General features: G+C 39.0%; 1 protein-coding gene across 2 annotated transcripts; it reads right to left on the bottom strand.

Annotated features, from left to right (window-relative positions):
* Positions 1 to 492: 492 nt before the first annotated feature.
* Positions 493 to 23,185, bottom strand: LOC103708091 (zinc finger (CCCH-type) family protein / RNA recognition motif (RRM)-containing protein). Of its 2 annotated transcripts, XM_008792864.5 has the most exons (8): positions 23,035 to 23,179; positions 19,007 to 19,095; positions 17,657 to 17,755; positions 16,177 to 17,099; positions 14,428 to 15,657; positions 13,656 to 13,997; positions 8,707 to 9,277; positions 493 to 896 (listed from the first exon to the last, which is right to left on the bottom strand). In XM_008792864.5, the coding sequence occupies exons 1-7, from the start codon at positions 23,088 to 23,090 to the stop codon at positions 8,708 to 8,710; spliced, it is 3,309 nt and encodes a 1,102-aa protein (XP_008791086.1). In that variant the 5' UTR covers positions 23,091 to 23,179; the 3' UTR covers positions 493 to 896; position 8,707. The 2 variants fall into 2 exon arrangements, with proteins under 2 accessions (XP_008791086.1, XP_008791088.1); XM_008792866.3 differs by lacking the exon at positions 19,007 to 19,095 and having other exon boundaries at positions 23,035 to 23,185.
* Positions 23,186 to 23,650: the final 465 nt, after the last annotated feature.

Below are 23,650 nucleotides of genomic sequence, written 5' to 3'. Positions count from 1 at the left end.
AAATAAATGGTGGAGCTTACCAGATTTCTAGTGTTATGCCATCCAAACTCCTGTACTCTCAAGTCAATGTGAAACCTTCTCACTTCAGGAAATAAACATGGAACAGTTGATCCAACCAAATAGCCCCACAATGCTAGTCAAAATTCTCCATCTCGGTAGCGGACTCCATACCAGTGTCACACTAACACAGTGTCTGTACGGTATGGTATGGAGTTTTTTGGCATACCGACGCCGTTACACTAACACAGTGTCTGTACAGTACGATACGGAGATTTTTTTGGTATACCGAGTATCGGTACGCCACTCATACCGGATACCGGTACCGAATCAATATGGTACAGTACGTTTTGTACTGCCCGATTCGAGCCAGTACGCCCCGTACTGCTTAATTCAGGTTGGTACAGCATACTTTGATGCTAGTAATAAAATAACCTACACATATAGCCCACTGAAGGTATGCAGCAGAAGTACCTTAAAACATGACATTAGTTATATGGCAATGATAATTTCTATAATCAAGGTTAAAGTATAATACTCATCAATGTAAAGTGCCAATTGACAGCAAGATGAACATGAATAACCTAAAGGAAATTACATTTCTAAAAGTAAATGCAGACGAAACCCAATCCGGGTAGCGACTAGTTCGCAATTATCCTTTTCCTTGCAACATAGTGTTTTCAACAAAGGAATGTTATGTATTCAAGTCTGCTGCCACAGCTAACAAGATTTGCAACTGGATTTTCTTTGAATGTTGCAAATGATGTCGGAAAGTTCTTTCTCCACTCAAGAAGGAAAAAAACAAAACAACTTTCTGTTGGATACGAGAACTCCAAGGGAGCAACGGATATTTATGTACGCTGAAGCCTCACTGAGCACCAAAATCTGATCCAGAGTGCCTGCATAAAAACAAAGTTATGGAGTGATGATTTATGATCATAAAAATTAAAGAAGGTGGTGCTCAGTTTCTGCATGTTATGGTAATATTCATTCTATAAAATGCTGAAGAGCTAACACTTGATATCCAAAACATTTCATAATTTACTTTCCAGCTAAAAGAATTTGCAGGAAAAAAAGACTATTTGTGTCATAAAACGTCATGCATAAACATGAACAATGGCATTGGTATAAGCTTGAGTTAACCAGTTTTTATGCACCACCGAGGAACTCACGTAAACTAACAATAATAAAAGGTTAACAAAATCGATCCCCTCACTGTCACACACCCAAATCAACATTGTCCAAGAAATCAGCAAGCTAGGAGCTAAATTATGTATAACTAACAAATTTGGAATCTTCCCATCTTTCTCATGATTGGTTAGAATTTTTATGGGTGGTAGGCCAGTAAGAAAACTAACTATTTTGGCTCTTTGTTGTGGCCCTAGAGATAATTTACTACTTTTAGCTCTTTATTTCCTCTTGCTTCTACTGTAACACAAAATTCCCAAGCAATGTAGCACTCTTTTAACTGCTGCTTTTTTTTTGGAACTGCCACCATTAAAAGCTGTCAGAAAAAGGAGGACAGCACCACATCAATTGAATGATTTTTTTTTCTCTAGTGAAATCTCTGAGTTACCAATTATTTCCTTTCCATTTACTTCTCTAAGTAAAAGGATGATTATGAAAATCTGCCAGCATTGGGAGTTTGAAATTTTTTTTTTTTTGTTTTTTTTTTTGCTTCTGCAAATGTCACGGGCTAATGCTAGGGCGGACCATTTTGCACACGTGAAAAGTTCCTGCCACATGGGAACTGGTCACAAGTCATGAGAATTAGTGCAGTATACAGAGGGTCATTGAGTATAGTGTCATACTGTCATACATGGAAAGTAGGACTGAGAGAACTTTTCATGTGCACTAACAGGCACCCCAGAGCATTTTCCTGGGCTACAATAGACGGATGGTGTGGTACTGCGATGCTTATTTAGTGTTGTACACTTTCCATTTAAAATATTCAGCTTTTCCAGTAAAAATTGACCACAAGGGAGAGAGAGGTTAAACCATAATACATAACTGACTTGCATCAAAAATAGCATGAAACATGAGATTTCACACTGCCATAGTATTGGCTTTTCTCCAAAGTTCATCCTTAGTTACAAGTCGCATATATTTACACTCATCTTCACAGATTATGTATTACTGCTTTAAAAATCATTCGTTGGCTAATGATATGTTTTAGAAGTACAATTATATCATCCTGTCCAATTAGCAATTATTCTCTTATTTTTAGATGTTCTGATGTGATTACTAGTTTGCTGAGGCATCTAATTAGCAAACATTTTTTCGTCTAGATATTGCTTTAAGTTGCTGTAGTTTATATTAATTTTCTGCCATTATGAGCCTCTAGGGCATGTCCTTTTTGTAAAACAGGCTTATGTAGGATTTAAATTTAATAGACCATACGGAAAAATGCAGCTGCCACTTTTAAATTGTATGGGTTATTTACCTTGGATTCTACTCAAAAGTGAGAATAAGAGGATTAACTAATTTCAGGAAACCATCTATTTACGAAAGTACCAATAGTTGCAGCTTGGGTTAGGTTGCTGAACTGCCCTAAGTTTCATCTCATTTTTCCTCAAGACTACTCTTCTTTCTTGATTCATCAATAGTATCAAAAGAAAAAGGTTGTGGATTTTATTAAGGGCTTCAAGATAGGGAGTTGCATACCACATACTTATGTCGATGACTTATATTTATGGTGTCTAGAGGGGAATTGGTGAATGCCTGGTCCTGATTGCTTGCTTTGAGCAATGTCATCCATATACTTATGGATATGAGTATGCCAGTTGGGTACAGGTCCACCTAAAAAAAAAAGCACTTGAACCTTATACCTGCAGTACATGTGATATATGCTTAGAGTAGTTTTTGGGCCTCTAAAATCAACTAATCTAAGATATTAATTCTTGCAATGGATATAAACAAGACCAATCCTGCATTTTTTGTGACACTTAGGACTATTGGGACCACCACTTGACATGAAAAATTATAGTTTAGAGAGTTGTTGTCTCTTCGATCACAACTATCTCATCAGAATACTCCTGCTTCTCCTCCATTATTGCCATCGAGATCCTACTCCCTTGCATAGGGGACCGGATGCGGAGCCCCACCTCCGCGTCTCCCCAACCTCCGCCTCCTCCTCACGGAGGCTCCCCAGCTTCCGTCAGCCGGCCTCTCTCTTCCTTCCTCTCGTTCTCCCTCCCTCCCCCGCTCTCTCTCTCTCGTTCTCCCTCTCCCCCACCTCTACTGTGTCGGTATTGGGCCGGCACGGCACGGCACAGGGCTGTACCGATCTGTGCCGCCAAGCAACCGATACGGGCCCGGTACCGGCATAGCAAACATTGTCTTTGAGATTTTAAGACACTCAAGGCAAGCGTTTTTGCATCCAAATCGAGGATAAAGCTTTAATACACGACTCTATGTGTGTGTGTGTGTGTGTGTGTGTGTGTGTGTGATGGGGGGTTCTTGTATGCCATGGCCCCAAAATAATGCACAAGACAGATGGCCACTTTTAGATTCAGTGTTTGTAGTAATGGTGGTCAAATCACTATAAGATTGCCATTTCTAAGCCAAGGAGGGCATGGGGGGGCTAATCAAAAGGTTGAGCCAGGCGGGCTTTCTACCGAGCCGGGGTGACCTTTTTACCAAGCCGGGGAGGTTTAATCAAATTGGAGCTGGTTCAGCCTATTTACCGAGCTGACAGAGCGAATCATCATGGTTCCCTATCGGTTCAGTTCGGTACAAGATAGTACATCCAACCATGCAATGAATATATGTATTAAAAATCCATATACATGGAAAAAAATTATACGGTAATATATTTAAACGGGGTGCTATTGATCAATTTAAGCTATTGACCAAATAAAAGTTATATCAGCTATTGTGTTTTTCAGGGAGATCGGAACACAAGTTTATGTATCCAGAAAACTAAAAATGTCAATATTATTATTAAATGAGCAACTTGATTACATATATTATAGAAACTAAATATACTTCTTATACCTTAAATGATTTTTAAAGCAATAAAACATGCTGTCCAATCATGTATACCTTTACTTTAAAGCATTAGCCATGCCCTAGTATCTATGAAGGACTCAAATCGTAAAAGCATCTAACAAACATGCATTATTTATTTGTTGTTATATAGAAATAGGTCTTAATACAATAATAAATTTCCATCATGGCAAGAGGAGGACAATTTATTTCCATTTATGCCTTCAACTATCCTTCCCTTTGTCATTATTATGATACATTAAGAGGCAAAAAGAAGAAAGTGAATATCCATCCACCTATGGAATCTTAGTGAGAATGGTGGGAGAGAGGAGGGATAGTCATAGTTGAAGAGAAAAGGGGAATTATAGGAGTAATAGCAAACACATGAGATTCAAATTAATGCTTTTCTTAGAGTGTCTAAGACTGAAAACTTTTAGGGACCTATGGCCTTCCATTCACATTTAGTAAGATGGAGAGGGGAAGAGAGAGGGAGGGGGAGAGAGAAGGAGAGATGAAATGATGCATGGTAGCGCAAACCCCACTCCAATCAATTGACCAACGAGGGATTAAGAAAAGTAGGCAATACATTTGATAAATCATTAAGACTAACAAGATGATGGTAGGCAATTTTGAGAAGGGAGATTAGTATAAAGGAGTGAGGGCATTTTGGAAATAAAAATAGACAATATATTACAAGAACGTTCCAAAAATTAAAAATGATCCCTTTTTAATCTAGTATAGAAAATTAAAGTAGGCTTTTGGTGGATTATATTACTCAAAAGAATCGACACAATACATCCAGTCTATATCCCTCAACACTAAGATTGGCGGAACGGTCCTGAACCGGACGGTTCCGACTGACTCGAGCTGTACAAGCGGCTCACCAGTACAGTTCCGGCAACAGAAACGAGACCTATTGCCGGAGCCGAAGAAGGAGAAGGAAAGAGAGAGCAAGCGGGGGAGGGAGAGGGAGAGGGAGAGGCGGCAGACGCCGACGAAGGGCCGTGGGGGGCCAACGGTTAAGGCTGTTAATGAGTCGAGCTGCTCGGGCTCGGCTCGGTAAAAGCCCGGCTCGGGCTCGGCTCGTTAGTCAAACGAGCCCGAGCCCAATATGAGGCTCGTTTACATCCAAGCCCGAGCAGCTCATGAGCCCAAACGAGCTCTAGTCTCCCACTGAAAAATCTTATTTCAGCACTATAATTCATAAAAATCTGACCACATAGAGAAATATAGCCTGTTATCGAGCTCGAGCCCGATTACGAGCCCGAGCTCGGGCTCGTTCTGGAGCTCGTAATTGAAACGAGCTTTACGAGCTCAAGCCCGAGCCTTTGCTTTGCCAAGCAAGCCCGAGCTCGAGCCCAATATAGAGCTCGTTACCGAGCCCGAGCCCGAGCCCGAGCTTCTGTGAAACGAGCCGAGCCGAGCTCTCCCAGGCTCGGGCTCGGCTCGGCTCGTTAACAGCCCTACCAGCGGTGGCCGTAGCAGGCAGCCTCCGCCTCCCTCTCTCTCTCTCCTCCTTCTCTCTCTCTTTTTCTCTCTCTCATAGTATCATGCCCTCGCTCATCGGTACAGGCTCGACATAAGCCGTACCAAGTCCTTCCGCCGGAAAACTGGTACGGTGCCCGGTACCAGTTCCTCAAACCTTGCTCTCTACTCTTCATCGTTTTCTTTTATAAAATCTCTACCATGATAAAGTGAACTGTGGGGATGTGACTCCACCCTATTTCGATTACACCTTCACATCACCCATTCTTTTCTAGCCATGGGTGTCTCTCAAATGGTCAAAAAAAAAACTTTTCTAAAGACAAGAACTCAAGAGTCCCAGATCCCTAAGCTGCTTCATACTACTATCGTAAAGAAAATTTTGGGGGTGCCACTCCTCCCCAAAGTTTGACTGCACTTCAATCTCCCAATCTTATAGCCAAGGGAGTCAATCTAGCAGTATTAAAAAAAAATTAATAACATTCTATCGAAAGCGAAATCTAAGAGTCCCAAATCCCTAAGCCCCTTTATATTTATTAAGCCTCAAAACCCCCCAAACCTAAGCTAATAAAGAGTGTGGTTTTGTGCACACATCTTTTCTAGAATTCTATCTTTATCTCCGCTGTTACAATGGGACTTTTTACCCTACTATTGTCAGCATCCATCGTTGGGATTAGAGTCCTAGAGCCACAGGGTTTTAGATGTGACTTGTGACAAATGGAAGTTAAATTGTAGACGGCAGCCACATCAGCATAGCCATCCATGTCTCTTATCACATGCAATTCAACCCCCAAGTTCAACTTCACTCTAGGCTTTTTTTTTTTTACCCTTTCTCCAATTCTATCTTGAGCATTTGTAACTCACCACAAGGCCCATCATGGAGACTGTACCCTGCACCTCCACACAATTTTCCTAATATTTCACAAGAGGCCACATGCTTCAATTTTTCCAACAAAAAAAAATCCCTTCATTCCATTTACATCTGCCAAGTGCATTTTTTGTGTTGCACGCCAGTCTGAAAATGATGTCAGATCTACAGCAATTTAGATTTGGATATACCTATGAGTTCAGTCTCAGATCAACTTCAAGAATAACTAAAACATCCATCTAATTTTCCAAGGATCATACAATAGGGGTTAATGACTCATATATATTTTATGGTTACAATTTAATTAAAGCACTTGTGTTGTCATAGCCAATAGGCATGCCAAATGGCATGTTCACTAGCATGAAGCATTAATTGTAGCAGACCTTACAAATACAACACCCCAGGATTTGGGCCATCACAGACACCCATTTCTGAACTATTTGAATACACCTGCAAGCTGCGAGATCTTTATTTTGTTTCAAATTCGCATTCTTAAAGCATTCTAGAAGGTAAGAAAGTTTTTAAGATTGTAGGGTGGCATGAGTATTATATTAGTCTATTAAGTTAAAAAGGTGTTATTCTTACTCTGAATTTAAGGATTGGAATTTGTGGTCCTTTGATCATTTTAAAATAAGACCTAAGAAAACAACCAAGTTGCTTCCTGTGAGAGAACTAAGGGTCTATTTGGTTTGAAGCAAAGCAACCAAAAAGAAAACAGAAAGGTAGAATTTTTCCATGAAAGAAAAAAGGATTTCCAGCAAGGTAATAATAAGCTTTTCAGATTTAACAATTTTCTATTCAAACAACTAAATGAAAAACTTGATTATCCAAGAAAAATAAGTTCTCCAAGCATATTTCCTAGTAATCAAAGAGAACCCAAGTTATTTCGTATGATTCTTACACTTTTACTAAGATAGCACTCCAACCTTCCTAACCCCGTGGCTCTCTACCAACAATTCTCAAACATCATCACTGTGGCTACTGAATCCTCCATCTATGATCTACCCTTCTATCGGTATCTTGGTTCTTACCTGTACTGGGAGAGCACAGCTTGTTGCCAACCAAAATTCTAAGAAGTACAGTAAAACAAGGATTGATTGAAGTTCCAATTTCTGGCAGCTCAGGATGTAATCTGTTTTGCTCAAGCAATAACATCTAGGCCAAAACTAGTAAGAAACAATCATAATCAGGTGGCAAATTATGAATATTTCTCGTTCCACTTGCTGACGTTTTGCCAGAATGCTTATTTGGTGACTTGTTTCAGGTTATTACAAAAACACCATAAATAATTATTATTAGTGACAAAATCAAACCTTTTCATCTTAAATTAGCTGCAAACAGGTGTCTATTGTACACCACAGATGCAGTTTATGCTGACCTTACTTGCCTCCTTTGGTTTTTAATATCATTCCAAGTTGTCAATCATGTTACATGACATTCCTGGAAGTATGATATTTATGATCTTTTCATTACTTGCCTATTGGATCTCAGAAATTAATCACCATCTTAGTTCCATCCGCCACGTAGTAAAGAATAGGGCTGCAAGCAAGTCGGGTTGGATTGGGGATGGGAACAACCCGAAGCCACACTATATTTGAATCAGGTAAAAAAATGAACTCAAACCTACAATTACCTTCAGGTTGGAATGGACCGGATTTAATATAGTTTTATCAATCCATTGGACTTTTCTGGTCAAATCAAGTGCAAATTATCAAACACAAATCATAATAAACATAATCAAAGTATTTACTTAGTTATATCGTAAATATATTATGCAATAAAATAATAGCAAGCAAAATGTAAACATTATTGAGAACATATTCTACATGGGATTTGATTGGTAACCATGCATAATTATAATCAACAACATAAATTATTCACAAATTATATCATGAGAAGAAGACTTATTTACTAGTTTTGAATCGGTCTGGTTCAGTTCAGCCATATCTGGAACAGGTCATTTTTCAAATCCAAGCCTAATCCAAATAACTTCAGTTCTGGTCAGACTGGATTAATTTTGGATCCATTCCAAATTGGAAGAAGTTCAATCCAATCCATTGCAGCCAGCAAAGATCCTCCCGTGTTTACCAAGTATCCCGCACAATATGTGGCCAGCTTTTAGTTCCCATTTTTCTTGCTTGAAGAGCTTTTTAGTTTTACTAATCACAAAATGATGTCATTCTTCTATCAAATCTGGCATTCAATCCGAATGGCCGCAGACGACCATTTTACCAAACAAAAACAATCAACTACTTGGATATTTACTAGCTATTTGTAAATATAATCGCATGTAGAACAAAACAAGACTACAAAAAAGCAATTTCCTGTTGGTTCAATAGATAAAAAGAGTTTGTGACCAAAATCCATCATACCTCACTTTGCAAAACCGATGTTGACGTTATCTTCAACCATGGGAACATCAGACATTGGGGGATGCTCCTCACATGGTATGGTACTGGAATCGGAGGTCTGTACCAGAGCCTTGGGAATGCTAGCAGGGGCAAAATTTGTGCTTTCAGCATCCATAACAGACACTCCATTTCCAATAGCAGCTACCTCGGACATGACATTGCATGTTGACTTTCCTGCAGTCAACGAAGATGACCCAGATGTTGCTACCTCAGCCTGGATATCAGCAGATGTCACTACCTCAGCTTGGACACCAGCACTTAAAGCCCTCATAGGAGTTGAAGTTTCTTGGATGTTATGATCAGTGCTGGAATTGGGAGAGGCTGTTAACCACATGAACTGCAAATTGTGGCCTTGCCAACATTTACCAGTAAGAAATGCCCTCATGGCAGATTGATGGGTGGTAAAAGTTACACATGCAGAGCAATTATGAGATGGCTTTAAGCCTGCATTCTCACTGTGAGCTTCCGGCTCTTCGAGCACAACAGAAGAGAGATCGCCAAATGATGAAAAATGATCGTTCAAAGCAGCAACCTGCAATGAACAAGAAGACATCACATCAATAGTAGAAAATAACCAGGTGACAGGCTGACAACAGCACGAATTTCTTTTTTTTTCTTTCCATGGAAATTTTAAAAAGAAGGAAGATATGAAATATATTATACAAACTACTACTGAAGGCACGAAGTGAAAAAAATGAGAGAGTATAAATGTTTCAGCCATGACAGTATGTAAGTATATGTCCTGTAACATGCATTATGCATGTTGTTTGATGACAAAGATATAAGACATTTTTTTTTAATTTTTGAGTAGAAGGAGACGGCTAACAGCCCAAGAATAATAATGCAGAAATAAGAGATTCACATTAGAACTTTAAATGCTTAGTTTCTTCAGATATTAAATATATTGATTTTTCTATCAGCAACAATGTCAGGCAAGGTGCAAGGAAACAGATTATTCAGACTCTAAAAAAGTTGAGGGCACAGTTACTAGTAAACAAGTAGCTTAAAGAAAATACTGCATATTGGTGGAGCAGGCAAAGAACAAGAATTTTTGGCAATGCAGACAGGAAAAAAAAAGACACTAAAATGTGAATTTTTCATTGACGTACTGTCAGAATTCAGGATATTTGGGCATGCAGGATCCTCATGAATCAGAGAAACCAATTGTCTAATCAATGCCACACCAACATGTCACGAACAAAATGTCCATACAACAAACCATAAGAGGTTAAAATAACAATCACAAAAGTACGTTAGGATCACAGTTACATTGTACATAGAGGGTGATAATCTTAAATTGTCCAGAAACAACGACCAAAACAATTTCATGCTTCAGTAACAAATGAGAGCATAACAAGGTATATTATCCTTTCTGTTACTTCACACCAATGACTGTTATCAAAATCATTGTGAGTCATGAATAATAAATCACAATGAATCATTTTAAAGGTTCCACTTCCATATGAATTAAATGATCTAATTATCTAACAATTTCAATTGTCAATAGTATGATTCAATTATCCAATGTGATTCAAGCTCACCTATGTCCACATAGTACAATATGGTACAATGTAATCTAAAACAGTATAAACCATTTCAATGGTATAAGCGTCTTTTGAGGAATTCAGTGGTATAAGTGTTACTCTATATATATACATAACATATATACATATATACATACATACATACATATATATAGAGAGAGAGAGAGAGAGAAAAGGGAGGCTAGAATGCTTCTGAAAGCATTTAATACCTAAAAACTAAAAAACATTTATTTTGGAGCCCTCTTACCTGTGCATCTAGCTAGCGAAAAAAGACTGGTAGCAACAAAGCTAGTAAGAGAAAACATTGCATAGACTATTTATTTTGCAATTCCAAATCGTTGATCTTGGTCTAAATATAAACATATAAAGATAAAATTTCAGATAATTTGGATGTTTCCAAACTATAGATCAAACTAAAACATAACATCATAATATTCAAATTGTCAATTTCATTTTCTTTTGATGCATGAGTAAAAGATCTCAGAAATTTGTGATTTTTGGTTTATATATCATAGATTATGATCAACAGTGCCAATTTTCATTTTGCTAGGATCTTTTCCACCAGGAAGCATGTGCAGCTAAATGCTCTCAAAGGTATTCTAACCTAACTCTATATGTGTATGTGTCTATGTATGTAGTATGTATGTAGTATGTATGCATGTATATGTAACATACATAGAAACACGCAATGCATGCATGCACACATACTGTTGTGGGATGGGGTTCCGAACTTTAGTCCCACATCGGCTAATCAGCGGAATGGTCTGTGCCTTATAATGAGGAGGCCTAAAACCTTTCCTCACGAGGGCCCTTTTGTGGGACAAAACCGTGAGGGACGCCCAAGCCCCCTGTACGAACTCCGCGCCTGCAGGTGGGTGCGCACCCCGTGCGAGCTCCGCGCCCGCGGGGCTCAGAACGGACAATACCTCGGGAGGGACGCAGCCGCTTTTCCCTCTCGGCCGGTGTGCGGGCTGTTGCCGGGATGAAAATCCCGCAACAGATGGCGCTAGAAGGAGGGCCCCGGCCACGCACAGACCTTCCCGCTGGGGGGGCTGTGTTGTAGGATGGGGTTCCGAACTTTAGTCCCACATCGGCTAATCAGCGGAAAGGTCTGTGCCTTATAATGAGGAGACCTAAAACCTTTCCTCACGAGGGCCCTTTTGTGGGATAAAACCGTGAGGGACGCCCAAGCCCACTGTACGAGCTCCGCGCCTGCAGGTGGGTGCGCACCCCGTGCGAGCTCCGTGCCCGCGGGGCCCAGAGCGGACAATACCTCGGGAGGGACGCAGCCGCTTTCGCTGCTCGGCCGGTGTGCGGGCTGTTGCCGGGGTGAAAATCCCGCAACAGATGGCGCTAGAAGGAGGGCCCCGGCCACGCACAGACCTTCCCGCTAGGGGGGCTGTGTTGTGGGATGGGGTTCCGAACTTTAGTCCCACATCGGCTAATCAGCGGAAAGGTCTGTGCCTTATAATGAGGAGGCCTAAAACCTTTCCTCACGAGGGCCCTTTTGTGGGACAAAACCGTGAGGGACGCCCAAGCCCCCTGTACGAGCTCCGCGCCTGCAGGTGGGTGCGCACCCCGTGCGAGCTCCGCGCCCGCGGGGCCCTGAGCGGACAATACCTCGGGAGGGACGCAGCCGCTTTTCCTGCTCGGCCGGTGTGCGGGCTGTTGCCGGGGTGAAAATCCCGCAACACATACATACATGCATATGGTGTTGTTAAAAGCGACAGCCTAGGCACTTTTTTTTGGCTGGGCTGTCAACCCTACCTCTTTAAGGGTTTCCTTTCCCAAATTCTTTATGTATTTAAGCTCCATATGGCACACGTAGGAGGATAGCGAGGGCTACCACCAACCTAGTATATCCAGTGGGCTGATCAATGACTACTAATAGGTCAGCCAACATTGACAAGAGGCAACGGCGATTATAGTGACCAGCACATCTCTTCTTCATCTAGCCATTATTCTATTTTTTTCCTAAATTTTCCTTTTATTCTACTTGCCACTCTCTAGTCCGCTTGCCGCCTCCTGCTTCTTGCTAGGTGCTAGGTACTTGGATGTGTTCAACAGCTTGCTAGATACTGTAGTAGCAGCAATTCTACTACCTCTCCTAGTAGATTTTGATCTTTAGACTTTTTAAGTGTGAAAAATAAGGTTTATGATCCCAAATAGATGAGTGTATATAGAATTTATGAACATGCTTATTTGTGCATATGATTAGAAGTATGAATAATAAAATCCTAGAAGGCTTTCCTCCCTGAGCAGCATATGATTAGAAGTATGAATAATAAAATCCTAGAAGGCTTTCCTCCCTGAGCAGCCTCCTAGGCACCTGCCTAAGCCATACAAGGGGTCCACCACCTGGCCTCACCTATGCATTTTAGCAATTTTGCATATGTACATACATATATATGAATATGTATGCATGTATGTGTGTGTATGCATTTGTATATACATATATGTGTGTATAAACCCACGCACATGCACGTGCAATGCATGTTTAAGAAAAATTATAAATAAAATAAAATAACAATTATAAAAATAAATAGATTTAAGTGATTTCTTATTTTATCTAAATCGGATTTTTATTATTGAATTTTAAAATCTTAAAGACACTTGAGTTTATTTCATAAATAAGGAGGTTGTAGGAAAGATATTCAATTGGACAATTGGATTGGAGAAAAAATTCCAAACAAAATTAAACTACATTTAGTTGTCTATGTTCCATTTTTCCCCTTTCAAAATAGCATCTTTAAGTATGTTTTATTAACCAAATCTAATATGTCATTTTGGTCAACAATTTTGACAAATAGAATCTTTTGGCAAATATATATCGCATTTTATAATAATTGAGAAGAAGTGCATGTTTCTTAAAAAGCCTAGAGTTATAAAGTAATAATGCATTCACAATATTTCTTTCCTGCAATGTTCTTTTTTTTCTTAGAACTAAGACGAGAAATGCTGGCCAAAATCTGGGTGAGGTTGGGACTTAAAATTCTTTCCCACAACATTCTATATCAAAGAATGAAAACAATCATAGATTCTCTGTGGATATTAAGTATTAATAATTTATATTGCAAACCTAAAATTCCTAAAACTGTTTACCAAAATATCTTTAAAATTGTATGGTAAATATCCCAAAAGCCTCACAATTCATCCCCTCCTTATTTGGCACCTACCAGCTGGAAAAAGAAAATTGATTTTTTATCTTCATATATAGTAGTTGGCAATCTTCCAAATCAATTAATGCAGATATATTCACATGAAAAGCTCAAGGTAGATTTTCCATTGCTGAAATAGTATTCCCAGCATAATGTACAGGCATGCTGTGTTTGTATGAGAGAGAGAGAGAGAGAAAGAGAGACTTACATTTGCAAACTCAGCTGGTAGAGGAGGAACAACTCTAAATGAAGTAGGAGAATTGTCCAGCTTAAATCTATCCAGCACTGGTGCTGGCAGACAACTTGTCTGTTTAATATTCCTAGGAGATTGCTGCAGAGTAGTTGCATTTTCTTTCGAAGAGGATAGAACAAGAATCTCTCCAGAATTTCTCTTTTCCAATGTCTTTTCAGCTTCCTGATGTGCCCCTGTTGTACTAATGTTTGTGGGTGTTGAGGCTGTAGCTTTAATCTCTGCTTCATGAGTTGTGTCCACTTTAAGCATTTTACCAGCCTGTTCAAAAGCTACTTCCCCCTTTTTACTTGAAATTGTCTGCAGTAAAAATGTCAAAGGTTCTGAATACCGTAAATACGGATCCACAAACTTAAAGGTAAATATTGTTATTGAAAAGTTATCCTTTTGATCTTAATTCTTTTAGATCAAAAACCAAATAAGTAGTAAAATGGAAAACCAAATCAACTACATGTAAATTTAGAAATCTTCAAGTCCTTCCTTTAAAATTGAAAAGCTAAGACATGAAGAAAAATTCAAAGGAGATTTCATATTAAGGGGAAAAGGATTTTACTAAGAATGGAAAAAAAAAAAGTTAAGGGAACAAACATTTTCATGTTGCAGATTTCTGAAAGTTGTCTTTGACAATCTAACAAAGTCTTAATTCTGGGAAAACAGTGGGCATATTTCCAACACAATTGCCAATACTATCTAAAAGATAGTTATATATAAGCAGAAAAAAAGAGATTACCTGTTTCTCTAATTTATCTAATTGGCGTCGGAATTCATCACGTTTCTTGTCCAAAATTTCCTGCTTTTTACGCAGTTCCTCTTTTAAAAGCTCCAAACCCTCCACCTTCTTTTGCACGGGCGGCGCTGCTTTTGGACCATGTGCTGACACACTTTTTGGAGGTCCACCAGCATGAAAAGATGTTTCGGCTCCAAGTGCACTACTTCCCTTTGGAGCTGTAGATGGGAGATTTTCTTTACCTCTGCCACCAATGGACAACTGAGATGCAACAGAAGGAACTGCCACACCAGGAGATTGTGTAGGCCTATTATGGACACTGCCATCTCCCTCGTCAGAAATTGTATCTCGGTTGGCCCACCAGAGTTTTATAAAACGGTTACCCATTACAGCATCAGGCGCCTTCAGTGCTGCTTCTGCCTCCTCCCTCTTAGAGAATTGGACAAAAGCCTTTTCACTGTTCAGTGGAATATAAATGTCAATAACCTCACCAAACTTCTGGAAGTGTGAAAGAAGAACCTCCCTTCTGTTGCTCTTTTGAGGAATACCATTTACATAGAGAGTACGAGATGCTTTCTGAGATGCTCTACCACCATTACGCCCAGAATCTGCACGCAGTCTTGGTAAAGGTTGAATAGCTGTTGCTTTTGGACCCATCTCCTTACCAGCAGCTCGTTTTCCTTGAGTAGCAGCACAACTATCAGCTATTGCTTCCTCGTGATCTATCTTCATTTCACTCCCAATATGACCTGTCGCATTTGTATTACTATTAGCCTTCCTTCCAGTTTCTGACTTATTCCCAGGACCGATGCGGCCCCAGACAGAGCCAATATTGGCTGCAAAGCTTCTGCCTGCATGTTCACTTTCAATGCCATCAATTGACCTGAGACCCTGGTGAGCAGAAGAATCAGCTTCCCATAAAGTATCATCATCATTGTTTGGCGTAGGAAGCCTCAAGTGTGCATTTGATGTTTCAGGATGTTCATTGTTCCACAGAGGCTGATCAGGATCATATACGTCTGCTTCAGCAACACCTGAAGCAGATGAAACTCCATTATTCAGTTTCAATGCATCATCTGTCACTCCAGATTTGTTATTTTTTGTAGATGCAGCTTTACTGTTCGTCAAGAGGCTTGAAGATGCACTAGCGGGAGGTACAGATCCTGCCCCAGCTTGAATTCCCAGTGCGTGTGAACTTGGAATTGAGACAGGAAGATTGAATTGAGACAGACTCTGCAAATTGCTAAAGAATCTATTACTGATGAAAGATATACAAAATAGTACATGATAAAATCATGTTTATCGCATGTATGAAATGCATACTACCACATACAGTTCGTCAGAATTTGGCAAGTGATTTTTGGCTGCACTAAGAATTTATACTTCCATAAAACCACAATAAGAATAGCACTAGGGATGTCAATCCCAACTAAAACAAGAGATCTAGGCAAGGCCCAAATGGAAGAACTGACTATGTAAATCATGCTAACAACAGGGACTTATTAATTTTGAGGTATGAAATTGTTCTGCCCATGGAATTTCCAGAATAAAACAGTGTCCAATATCAAACGCAATACATTAGAATCCTATGATTGGGAAGTTCTAATTTATCTCTTGTGTACTTTCTTAAAAGCATGTTTAGTTACAAATATGGGTGAAAGTTTATGTTTCTAAATATCTAAGCAGTGAAATATATTGATGCATGCTAACGTACTCACAAAAAGTTGGATTGCAAAAACAGTAGATATGCACCTGGACATCTTCAACAACAATTCGATTTACACCATGTTCCATCGGGCACATATCCCCTCTCAAGCAAAAGCCCCGCTCCTCAAAGTCTCTACAACGCTGACGTGGCATGCCAATATTTAGTAGAGGGCTGATTGAGGGCTGAAGAGTCCCTTGCAAACCAAGTGGGTGAATTGTATCCAAAATTCTGTTATTCATTCCAGGAATAAAGCCATAGGCACCCCAAGATGTATTTTGTGTACTTGCAGCACTCGGTAAACCTGCCCCCACATAAAGACTAGAATGTGTGGGTGGTCCTTGTGAAGCCATCTGTGATGCAAAATCAAGAGTGTCATATTGGTTGAATCTTGAATCATGTTGACTCCAGGGAACGGTATTCCTTCCTCTTCCCCTCCCTATAGAAGGACGACCTGTGGATGCAGATGAATCAAAACGAGAACCACTATCAGAACGAAACTGGTTCACTCTAGCACGTGGGCCTGAATCTGGAAGAGCCCGAATCTGTGGTGTCAAGCCAGCGCGGCGTTTCTCTGACCTTGAAGAGACATCCCTCTCCAAACTAGATGGAGGATCAGTTTCCAGAAAACGTTGTCCATTTTCAAAAGGCCTGTTTCGCTTTCTGTTGGGCCTTCTTATAGGTAGTCCATGAACATCATTGTCAAAAGAATGAGGTCGAACCTCCCGCCTACGATGTTTGTGGTTACGATCATCATCATCACTAATTTCTTTGTCTTCAGGATCACTGTCAGGTTCAGAAGAAGAAGAATGAATTTCTTCCTTTGGTGATGAACTTGCCATCTGTACAGTGTCTATTGTGGGAGATAGTGATAACTCCAATTTCTTAATAACATCCAAGTTTGCATGGGCTATTGAAATTGAACCATCTTCAAGGGCCTGGAACAACTTTGTCATAAATGATTTTGTACCTGCAAACATAAGAAGAATGGAAGCATTAATTGGTGACTGACCGAAGCAGAACATATAAAATAAATTACACGATAGCTTTGGGTAATGTCAACCTTTTAATGCATGTAACCCATAAATGTAATTAAAAGAATTGGAGGAGCAAAAAGGCAAAAAAGAAATTGTTATTTTTTTATATTATGTAATAATTTTCTATATGTTATGTAATAACCTATGTGCATTTATTTTTATTTGCTACATATGGTTTAAAAAAGGTGCCTGCTAATCTTAAATATATTAAAATTGGATGCATGTTAACCTCATGTAAAAAGAAAACCCCTATTACAAATAATAATCTCATAAGTGCATTGACACATCCCTTTTGTTTGAATATGTAACATGATGGAATACTGGATAGTCAAATGCAAAAACTGAAAAGCTTTCTATCAAATGAGCAATGAACTATCATGCAAATAATCAAAGGCTTTGATCAAAAAAAGGTGGATATATAATAATTCAAGGATGAAATATCACTTTGGCATCTATAATCTGTAAAAATATTGGTGGCTGAGAAACATACCATCACAAACACCAATATGTTTTCCGCCAATAAAAACATTTGGAACTGTCCCTTGTCCAGTCCATTCTGTTAGTGCAGATTGTAGTGCAGTTCCATCACCTTCATGAATGAGATTAAACCAGTCAGAAAAAATAACAAAAGAAAAAGAGAGAATTTTTTTTATCCACCTAGAATAGTCTTTGAGAATAACTATGATGGAATCAGTAAGTAATAGGACATAGATTATACAGTTTAATCATTTGGAAGAAGAGGATAAAATTGTTTCACAGCATTTATAGAAGGTGATTATATGCCCACGACCAAATTGATGTAAGAAAAAAAATACAGTAACAATGAATTCCATCTCATGACCTTAAATATTACTAATAGGCATGAGTTATGCTACAAAGACATCAAGTCTGATTAAGCGAAGTCCAAAAAGTCATGAGTCATGCTACAAAGGCAGCAAGTCTGATTAAGCAAAGTCCAACAAGGTGTGATGCTACTTTGTAGCTTATTTATAACCTCAATATAAGGAAAATAATGTATACACAATGAGATACTACTGGGGCAAGACCAGCAATATACCCTATTCTGTATTTTTCGAAAGCATCCAAATCCAGGCAAACTCACAAAGTGAGAATCCTACCATCCAGGGGGAACCAAAATATTTCCTATGCATGCAAGTCCTGTTCAATTACCACTGTGGTTTCAAGTGTTGGCTGTGACAGTCCATTCCAGGCCAATACCAGCCCCTAGTACCAAGTCGTTACCAAGTACCAAGTTTGCTGGCATATATCAACCAGTGCTTATCAGGCATGGATCAACATGGCTCGGCACTGCTCAGTGTTGAGCCAAACAACCTCCTTTATAATTTTTCTGTTACAACACAGCACAGCATGTGTCAACACATGCCATGTCAGTGCACTTAAATCTTTCATCACCTCACATGAAGAAACCTGCCGGTGCCACAATGAAGTTATCCACTGCAGTTTATTATAGTCTCAGGCAACACAAAAGAATCAAATACCACCATGATTGTATCCTATTTCTGCCAAGTCTGATGAAAGTTAGACTCTTGCAGTTTAATATCATCAAAGATAATATGTTCTCTTGCCTCAGCAAGAAAGATGTCTTTTTTCACTTAATAACAATTTCAGGGTATAACCGACAAAGAAATGAAGTTAAACAATCATCAATCAAGACTGCATGATAAATCATGTATTGGTGTTCACAAGATCTTCCACATGAAAACAATAAAGAATATTACACATAAGCAGGAATATAGAGATCGAAAACATTCTGCACCATTAAGAAGCAAGCACAATCTGACGATCTCCAGAATAAAATTGATCAAGTACTCATACTCACTTTCAACATCTAATTCAATCACTTTATAAGTTGCTCCTAATTGTGTTAGCAACTGCTTAACCTGCTTGCAATATTCACAATTTGTCTTGCTGCAACCATCATAAACCGCATTAGAAATCCATGAGCCAAAGAAGGTAAAAGGATGAATTACATGTTAATGAAAAACAAAGAGTCAACATCAACAGTCAAGACAATGAGCTGGCACTAAATGAATGAGATCCTTTAGAGTAGTTGAAGATTTCATGTATATATTCACCCATGGGTTTTTTTCTACTCAAGTCAACTCAACTAAGCCTTAATCCCCAACTAGTTGGCCTCAGCTACATAAATGCTTTTCCTCCATTCCGCTCAGTTTAAGGCCATGCTTTCCAAGAGATGTTGAGATATCAAGTTCTTCTTTACATCTCATCCCATATAATTTTTGGTCTACCTCTATGACTCTTTCCTTCTACATCTATCAAATCGCTCTTTCGTACTGATACATTCTTCAGCCTACGTTATTAATGTCCGGACCATCTAAGTCATCCTTGTCTCAATTTATCATTGACTTGTGCTATCCACACCTTTTTACGAATGACATCATTTTTATTCCATCTTTCCTTGTATTATCATGCATCCATATTAACATTTTCATTTCAGCTATACTCCTCTAATGAACATATTTTCTAATTGCCTAACATTCTGTACCATAATACATAGCTGATCATATAGTTGTCCTATAAAATTTTTCCTTCAACTTGATCGGTATCTTACAATCATATATTATCCCGATTGCACTTCTCTATTTTATCCAAACTGTTTTAATCCGCCCATAGATTTTTATCAATTATAAAATTTATATGTCATCAGCGAAATCTTATATGAAGTGGATTTTTGATAAGGTATTAATGTTTACACATTATTTAATTTTTATTTTCTTACACAACATGTTTATAATATAAGTAACTTGTTTATGCATATTTCTTATGGCTAGTGATTGGATTTGTTTTTTCCCTATTTGACCTAACAAACTCAATAAATCAATAAATAAATCCTAAATTCAATCATATCTTATCCGAATGGAAATGAATTAGGCTTGGGTTCAGTCTTTTGATTGGATCAAATCTATGGTGTGCCAATTTCAATCCAACCTAATCCACTTGCAGCCCTACTTACGAGAAACTACAAACATGAAAATGATGAAGTAGGCAAGAAGTCACCATGTTGCCTTAATTAAATCAACGAGCTTACTCTTTCTTTTTTACCTTCAACTTGGAAATATGAGTTTCAGGCTTCCCTATTCTTCAAATTTCATAGGAGGGGCAGTGTGGCATGATAATGTTAACAAATCCAAGTGTTTAATGATTAAAGCACAAAATAAAGTTAACCTATGTCAAAACATGGTTGTTGAGACCAAGGTTTTAAATCCTATGGGACGGAGGTGACCCGGTTTCTCTATGGAAAGAGACACCCTGCTACCTCGCCCCATCCCAACGGTGGTCCCATTCATGCAACCCTTCGTCTCTCCCCTTCGTCTATCATTTCTTTCTCTTCTTTCTTTCCTTCCTTTCTTTCTTTTTCTTATCCCTTCCTTTATTTCTTTTGTCCATTTTCTTCTTCTTTCCCTTGACTTTCTTCCTTCTTTCCTTCTTTTCTTTCTTTTCCTTCTTCCCTTTTCTTTCTTTCCTTTTTCTTCTTCTTCTTTCCTTTCACTTCTTGCTTTTATCCCATCACATCTTTCCTTCCTTTTTTTCTTTTTTTCTTTCTTCTTCTCTCCCCACATGGATGGGTTTCAGAGCCCCAACCCCATCCCAGTCCGGTTTTCTCACAGGAACGGGATGGGACGGCCGAGACACCTCCCATCCCGCTAGGACTTAAAACCTTACTTGAGACAATTACCTTGCTTAAACGCATCATCATCCCGACATTCAAATACTAGAAAATCAAAAATCGAGACTTTTAAACTTGTTTTTTTATCTATAATTAGATATAACATGTTCAAGATGTTCGAGAGCAAGTTAGCTTGGTGGCTGACCGGATTAGGCAATCATAGAAGATTTTTTTACCTATTTTCTCTGCAATAAAGACCATGCCTGATTTACATTTTATAAATCTGACAGTGAAGAAATCCTCCTTTCAATCACGCCAGTCAACTTCATCATCAACTGTTCTTTATAGGCTACACGACAAACATCTCCATTGCCATAAGTTGGCATGACCAAGAATTGGGTACCAATTAGCCAAGGGTTGACATTGGGTAAAGAGTCAGTCTTCGGATCACACCCTGATCCATGAATAGAAGGCTAGTTGGAAAATAAAAAATAATCTCTTGCTAAATTTGAAAATCAAATATTTAATTGAAATATATATTATTCTTTGATAATTTTAATCAAAGATCTTATTGTGTGCTGATTTGAAAATTGTATAGTTGGTCACAAAAATAATGAAGATACATGTCACTAAATTTCAACAAAAGGTATAGGGCTAAGGCTCATACAAGGGAACTACGGAATAAGTAAATGCTAACATTACATAATTCTGCATCCCAGATTCTGTGCAAGCAACAAAAATACAAGCCTTGCTTAACACCAAGTTCTGGGTAATGTCCTCCTTTGACCAGACCTGAAACTTATATGCGGTATGATCATCTAAATGCTTCTTGAACCATGTTAAAAGTCAAGGAGCTAGCCAACTCACTTCCAACCTTATCTGGACTTTTGATTAGAAACAGTTTGATAATTACAGTACATTTGATTTACCGTTTACAACACAATGATATAGTTCCTTTAGTCTAGCGTTAGCCCCTTGGTTTTCAGTTATGATGGTTTTTTCAAATAACAGCAATGCTTTTGATTCTAGATCATGAAGCTTTCTAGAACAAGGTTTTTAAAAAGACAATTAGAATGAGGATACAGCAAGTATCACTTTTACTTTCCTGAAAATGTTGGCTGTGGAAAAGGCTTCTAATACAGGATAATCTCAAAACGAAGATAGCAAAATGTTCTTTATAAACTTTTGCTCCTAAAAAATGCATAGAAATCTTTTCCCGTCGCTTTGTTTTTTAATTTTGACTTTAAATGGACACTCTCATGTCAAGCCCTTCAACACATTCAACTTTTTCCTTCCTTTGACTACAAGTCATGGAGTAAAAGTTACATTGACACATGTACCTAGACAAAGGTTGTAGAAACTTGGAAAACAACATAAGAAACCATCTTGCCTCGTTTCTAATTTTTTTTTATAAGCAAAAACAGGGCAAGCCTAAAGAAGTTTTAACATCTCTAACTTTTCACTGGTGCTAAGGTTTGGAAAAAAAAATTATCCACCAAAGAAGCCTTCACAAGAGCAGGCCCTACAGAACTTTTAAAATCTCTAGCTTTCCTTGACTAAGCTTCGGAATCTCATCCATCAAAGAAGCCATTAACAGTCAATCGAATAGAAATGCAGCTTTTTCCCGTACAAAAAATAAACAAGTTACAGGCAACTCCAAAGTCCTCATAGACAACAGTTTCAATCACTAGAGATACTTTTGTGGCCGTTTGTGGTGCTTCCTTCCCTTTCTTATTCAAGATAGATTAAAAACTCATATGTTCTCGATAAAGGGTTCCAACTCCCCAAACTTTGTCATTCTATCAATTTAACAAAATCATGCATCCTCTTTCTCAAATTAACATACAAGAAAGCAAAATTTTCGCACATACACTACCCATCCACGCCACTCTTCACTCAAAAATCCAAAAATTCACGCCATCCCTCAAAAAAATACCTATTTCCCGAACTCACAGCTCCCCCCCCCCCCCCCCCTCTCTCTCCTAAAGGTCCCTCTGTCGGCTACATTTCGACGCGTAAACCCTAATTTCTAATCCCAAAACCCATCCCCGAATCCCTATCCCGTCATCAGACCGAGCGCCGATCACCAGATAATCAAAATGAAGAGGTCGAAAAGAAAACCAGAAAAAAAAGGGGGAATGAATTCGGAATTCAACGGGAGAAGAAGGAAGCCATCGAATTCGAAGGAAAGAAGGAAGAGCGGGAGAGGGGAACTGCACCTGAAGACGACGACAGGAGCGGAGGATGCGATCTCCTTGGCCTTGGCGAGCGCCATGTCGAACCCTAACCTATCCTCCGCGGGAGAGCTGCTCCTGCCATGGCCATTAGTGGGGTTGCGACGGCCGGGCGGGGGCTGGGCTGGGCCGGGAGGTCGACTTGTGGTTGGCGGGCATTATTTAACACCGTGAACAAGGCTTGGGCTCCTGGCCCGGCCTAGCCCAGTGTTATGTGATTGGACCTAGCCTGGCCCGGCCTAGCCCAGTGTTATGTGATTGGACCTAGCCTGGCCAAAGGAATTCATTGGATGGGCCAGGCCTAATTTCAGCCCATGGACTCGAAATAGTAACTTTTGGCATGAGGTGATGGGTCTCAAACTATTGAAATCCCACAACACTACCAATTTGAAGACCATCATTTGAAAACTATCTTCTAAATTAAACCATATTGAATCATTTGAATCTCTCGCCTACATAATTTAATAATTTGCATTGGCTTATGTGAGATCAAAAGAGAACGAAAGGGCTAGAAAAGCTCAAACTTTTAAGGGTTTTGTTTTGCATGAATATCCTCCTAAATATCGAACTTTATATGAACACCCCCCTCAAATTGATATTT

The sequence above is a fragment of the Phoenix dactylifera genome, chromosome 4 (assembly GCF_051530095.1).
Source record: "Phoenix dactylifera cultivar Ajwa chromosome 4, Ajwa_hap1_PhDact_Kaust_v1.1, whole genome shotgun sequence".
Lineage (NCBI taxonomy): Eukaryota > Viridiplantae > Streptophyta > Magnoliopsida > Arecales > Arecaceae > Phoenix > Phoenix dactylifera.
This window is presented reverse-complemented; position numbering and strand designations above follow the sequence as displayed.